This window comes from Microtus oregoni, unplaced genomic scaffold (assembly GCF_018167655.1).
Source record: "Microtus oregoni isolate MIOR12 unplaced genomic scaffold, Mior012 000005F_ref0000423, whole genome shotgun sequence".
NCBI lineage: Eukaryota > Metazoa > Chordata > Mammalia > Rodentia > Cricetidae > Microtus > Microtus oregoni.
The window spans coordinates 23426829-23431947 of NW_024543064.1; the positions used below are offsets into that span (position 1 = coordinate 23426829).

A 5119-nucleotide genomic window follows, 5' to 3' on the forward strand; every position below is an offset into this window, starting at 1 on the left:
CCACCTTCCTGCCTTAAAACCTTTGCCCACAGTGTTTCACCTGGGATGGCCCTTTCTCTGGCTCACAGAGCAAGTTGGCACAGCTGTTATCTGTCTGGCAAGGTCAGCGCCTGAAGTCAGGCTCCCTTACAAACCAACCATATAGGAGGTACAGGAAATGCTTATGTTACAGGGTTTTAGGGTTTTTGTTTGTTTGTTTTTAGCATTTTTATTTATTTCGTATTTTTATGGTCTTTTTAAATAAAATGAAGGTTGAGAAGAGGGTGGGGCAGGGAAGGAAGTACCAGAGGTGAGAAGAAAAAGGGAGAGTGGAAGGATTTGGTATTCCTGGGCTGGATGAGACAAAGCCTAGCATTTAAGGACCACCTGGGCGAGCTCGTGAGGAAATCAACACAAGGTACTTTAGCTGGGTGTGATGGTACTGTAATCTCAGTCCTGAGATGGTGGTAGGAGGTTGTCGAGTGCCCGGCTAGCCTGTGCTACATAGAAAAGCTGCCTTAAAAATTAAAAAGGGAGGGGGCTGGCGAGATGGCTCAGAGGTTGAGAGCACTGATTGCTCTTCCAGAGGTCCTGAGTTCAGTTCCCAGCAACCACATGGTGGCTCACAACCATCTGTGATGGGATCTGGTGCCCTCTTCTGGCATACAAACATACATGGAAGGAATGTTGTATACATAATAAATAAATCTTTAAAAAAAAAATTAAAAAGGGAGCTGGGCGATGGTGGCGCACCCTTTAATCCCAGCACTCGGGAGGCAGAGGCAGGCGGATCTCTGTGAGTTCGAGACCAGCCTGGTCTACAAGAGCTAGTTCCGGGACAGGCTCCAAAGCCGCAGAGAAACCCTGTCTCGAAAAACCAAAAAAAAAAAAAAAAAAAAAATTAAAAAGGGGGTGGAAAGATGACTCAGCAGCTAAGAGCTCTGGCTGTTGTCCCAGAAGTCCTGTGTTTGATCCTCGGCATCCACACAGTGGCTCACAACTGCCTGTAACTGCAGTTCCAGGGGATCTGACACCCTCTTCTGGTCTCTGTGGACAGTGCATGCCCATGGTGAGCAGACTGGCATGCTGGCAAAACATACACACATATAAACTAAAAATAAATCAGTCTTTAAAGAAAAAAAAATTTTCTCAAGACTACTAGTCTGAACTGTAACCAAAGGCTCGAGCAAGTGGGGTCGTCCCTTGATCCCCTACAGCAGGGAGCTGAATCCAACTCTAGCTTGGAAGAATTACATAGGCTTGCTGTGGTCAGCCTTTGATTTTCTTCCACATTGTCTGCTCATCTCCCCCTCCCCCAGTCTTAAGCAGGTGTGAGCAGCCAGCGTCCCGCAGAGAATGATTTCTTTGGGAAACCCGGGACGGGGGGGGGGGGGGGGGGGGAAGACAACTGAAGAATTCTCAGGGTAAATGGTAGTTACAAGAATTCCTCTCAAGAGGGTAACAAGCCCCTACCTAGAACAGTGGTCCTCAACCTTCTTGATGCAGTTAATACAGCTCCTTCCTAATACAGTTCCTCATGTTGTGGTGACCCCCAACCATAGGTATTTTCGTTGCTACCTCTTAACCCCAATTGTGTGTTTTCCTACAGTCTTCAAGTGTTTTCAAGCGTTCCCTGACTGGTCGCCACTCACAGCGTGAGAACCACTACCCTAGAGGGAGGCGGGTTGGGAAGTGGAGATGGGTCGAAGGTTGGTCTGAGGGAGGAGGGCTAGTGGGGCGGTACTGGCTAGGGCAGAGCAGCTCGATCCGACGGATACACATACACGGCCAGCCCGGAGTGGAAAGAACAGTTTATGCTGTGCTTTATTAAAATGTGCATCATTCTTTTATTTTAAAATGTGCATCATTGTCTCGTGCTCGGCGCGTGCGACCTCAGCGTGGTGGCCCGCGACTGGCCTCGTCCTGCCCGGCTCCTGCGGAGCTGCCGTGCACAGGCGCACTCAGGTGGCACGGGCCCGGGGGCTCCCGCCCATGGCCAGGTAGACGTCGATGGGCACGTGCAGCAGCGTCAGACAGTGGCAGCCCGGGCAGCGTCGGAGCGGCCTGGCGAAAGCGGCAGGCGACAGGGGGCGCATAGTGTTGGGGCGCGCCTGGGATCCTCTAGGGTAGGGCCCTGGGGATGGTGATGGGGCGGGGCCGAGGGACAGAGGGCATCTGCCTCACCTGACAGGGTTATGATCCGTAGCTACTGGCTCCGGGCTGTCCTGGGACTCGGGGGCGGAGGCAAGGCCAGGGGAGTCTCCGGCCTCAATGGGGAATCTTCGACCCTGTGGGGTCTCCTGGGCACTCATGTCCAGGGCCCGGGACACTCTGCGCGGGGAGTGACGGTCAGGCAGCTCCGGAGCCTTGGACGCTCCCTGCCCGTGCTGCTCGTGGGTCGTGGCTTACCTGCCGGAGGCCGAGGCCGGTCCCAGGCTGGAAGCAACTGCCCGAGCCCTGGCGGCGGGAGGACGCTCCGGTCCAGGCGGAGCCTGGCAGGTGTCTGCTGAGCGCAGGGGCCCCAGTGCCGAAGGGGAGGGCTGCATTGTGACCCTGGGCTCTGCGTGCTGACCTCACACAGCCTATTCCTCGCTGGAATTCTAGGCTACCCTTGGCCATGTGGGCATTTAGTGAGGGCCCGGGGCCTGAAACCAAAGGGCTCTGGCGACCGCAGTTTGGTGACCGGTTTGCACTATCTCCCAACAGCTCGATGGAGACTTCGGGGATGAGGGAGACTTGCCTGGAAGCAGAACCTGGCTTCCCTGGCCTACAACAGCCACCGGGGTCCCTTCTCCGGCACTGTTACCACTCGGTGCCTTACTCAACTCATGAATGACTTAACTCAGGCTGGGTTTGCTGGTGGTGGTGAGGGCAAGTAGGGACACTGCCCATGTTGTCTGAGGGTCACACAGCATTTACATCACAATTGGGCAGGAGTTTAAAAATGTCTGGTCCTCTCCCTCCCCACCACCTGTGGCTGTGTCCAGTCGGAGAATGTTCTAGCCCTGGAGGCGGCTGTGGATGAAGTCCTTGGGGGGAAAAGAAGCAGGCAAAGGGCGATGGTGGAGTAGCGCTGCCTCGCAGAGGCAGCATGAGCTGAGAGGGTGACGAAAGGAGGCGCTACACAGCATGGAGGACTTTCTTCTCTCCAATGGGTACCAGCTGGGCAAGACCATTGGGGAAGGGACCTACTCAAAAGTCAAAGAAGCATTTTCCAAAAAACATCAAAGAAAAGTGGCAATTAAAATTATAGACAAGATGGGAGGGCCAGAAGGTGAGCAGGGGCCCTTTGGAGGGTGGGCTAGCAGACGTGGGTAGGTGCTTTGCTCAGTCAGAAATAGCTCTTCCCTTTTGGTGACGGGCAAAACAAGCCAGATTACTGCCCTCAGGTCTGTAATAGACGGATGTGAAGATCCAGGATCGCTGCACTGCCCATATTCACAAAATATATGGCAAAGGGGCCTCAGTTTTTCCTATCCCAGGAGGTATTGGCTAGATGATAGGAACTGGTAAGGAGAGGTGGAAAAGGGACAGGAAAACAGGGCTCCTGGAAAGAACCCTGGGATTCAGCAGCTTTATTTGAAGTTCCCAAGTACCCCCTTATCTGTGGTCTCACAGGCTGCAGGGAGCAGGTTCCAAGTATGAGCTAACTATGAAGTCAGAAAAGGGGATATTTGCTGCGAGAACTTCTGAGACTATTCAGGGAGTCAAGGAGGGACACACAGACACGGTGGGTGTCCAGAAGACAGAAACGGGAGCCAGGAGGGAGGAATTAGGCCCTCCTTTTTTGATAGTCCATTTTGCCTCTCCACTTTCCCCCTCAGAGTTTATCCAGAGATTCCTGCCCCGGGAGCTCCAGATTGTCCGTACCCTGGACCACAAAAACATCATCCGGGTGTATGAGATGCTGGAGTCAGCAGATGGAAAAATCTACCTGGTGATGGAACTGGCTGAGGGAGGGGATGTCTTTGACTGTGTGCTGAACGGAGGGCCGCTTCCCGAGAGCCGGGCCAAGGCCCTCTTCCGCCAGATGGTTGAGGCTATTCGCTACTGCCATGGCTGTGGCGTGGCCCACCGGGACCTTAAGTGTGAGAACGCCTTGTTGCAGGGCTTCAACCTGAAGCTGACCGACTTTGGCTTTGCCAAGGTTCTACCCAAGTCATGCAGGGAGCTGAGCCAGACCTTCTGTGGCAGCACAGCCTATGCCGCTCCCGAAGTGCTGCAGGGCATACCCCATGATAGCAAGAAAGGTGATGTCTGGAGCATGGGTGTGGTCCTGTATGTAATGCTCTGTGCAAGCCTACCTTTTGATGACACAGATATCCCCAAGATGCTGTGGCAGCAACAGAAGGGGGTATCCTTCCCCACTCATCTGGGCATCTCAACCGAATGCCAGGACCTGCTCAAGCGGCTCTTGGAACCAGATATGATACTCCGGCCTTCAATCGAAGAAGTTAGTTGGCACCCATGGCTAGCAAGCACTTGATAAAAGCAATGGCAAGTCCTCCCCAATAAAGTAGGGGGAGAAAGCAAACCCAAACACCTGCTTCTAAAATGGTGATCTATATTTGACACTTAACTTAGCCTACTTCTACCTCCTAAGGAGGTCCCACAAATCCCTTACCGAGACATCTTTCCCTCTAAAGATCTTAGAACTAAGGGCCTTTTATTAATGGTTCTCAAAATGATGTTTATAGGTGTTTAGTTAAGGTTCATTAAGTTAGACCCTAAAGCCATCCTGGGCAGGGAGAAGAGAGAAGGAACATGCCCCACTGGAGCTGCTCAGGTACTACAACCTGTTTTCCACACAAAAGCAAAGGTCCTTGAGACGAAGAAATGGCCTCCTGCCTCCGTGGGTTGGGCTCATCCCTTTCTCAACCCAGAGGCCTCAGGACCCAGGCTGTACCCCACCTATAGTGCCAGCTCCGGGCAGGAAGTCACACCTGCAGCTGTGGGGACAGAAACATCCCCAGACACTTCTGGCTTCTGTTCAATCACTTTAATGCTGTTATGACAAATCTGTAAAAGGTTCAGGACAAACTTTGCTTTTTGTTCCTTTTTAATTACAAAACTAACAGCTGTTAGAATTTTTCTTTTTTTTTTTCCTTTTCCCAGCTACAAAATACTCTGGGGAGATGCA

General features: G+C 52.6%; 2 protein-coding genes across 2 annotated transcripts; one reads left to right on the forward strand and one right to left on the reverse strand.

The window, feature by feature from the left end:
- Positions 1 to 1812: 1812 nt before the first annotated feature.
- On the reverse strand, positions 1813 to 3099 carry Fam229a (family with sequence similarity 229 member A). The gene is made up of 3 exons (XM_041652361.1): positions 2389 to 3099; positions 2164 to 2310; positions 1813 to 2043 (listed from the first exon to the last, which is right to left on the reverse strand). The coding sequence occupies exons 1-3, from the start codon at positions 2523 to 2525 to the stop codon at positions 1941 to 1943; spliced, it is 387 nt and encodes a 128-aa protein (XP_041508295.1). The 5' UTR covers positions 2526 to 3099; the 3' UTR covers positions 1813 to 1940.
- Positions 3100 to 3108: 9 nt separating this feature from the next.
- On the forward strand, positions 3109 to 4558 carry Tssk3 (testis specific serine kinase 3). Its single transcript, XM_041652362.1, has 2 exons — positions 3109 to 3253; positions 3804 to 4558. Exons 1-2 carry the CDS (start codon positions 3109 to 3111, stop codon positions 4463 to 4465), a joined length of 807 nt encoding a protein of 268 aa, XP_041508296.1. The 3' UTR covers positions 4466 to 4558.
- Positions 4559 to 5119: the final 561 nt, after the last annotated feature.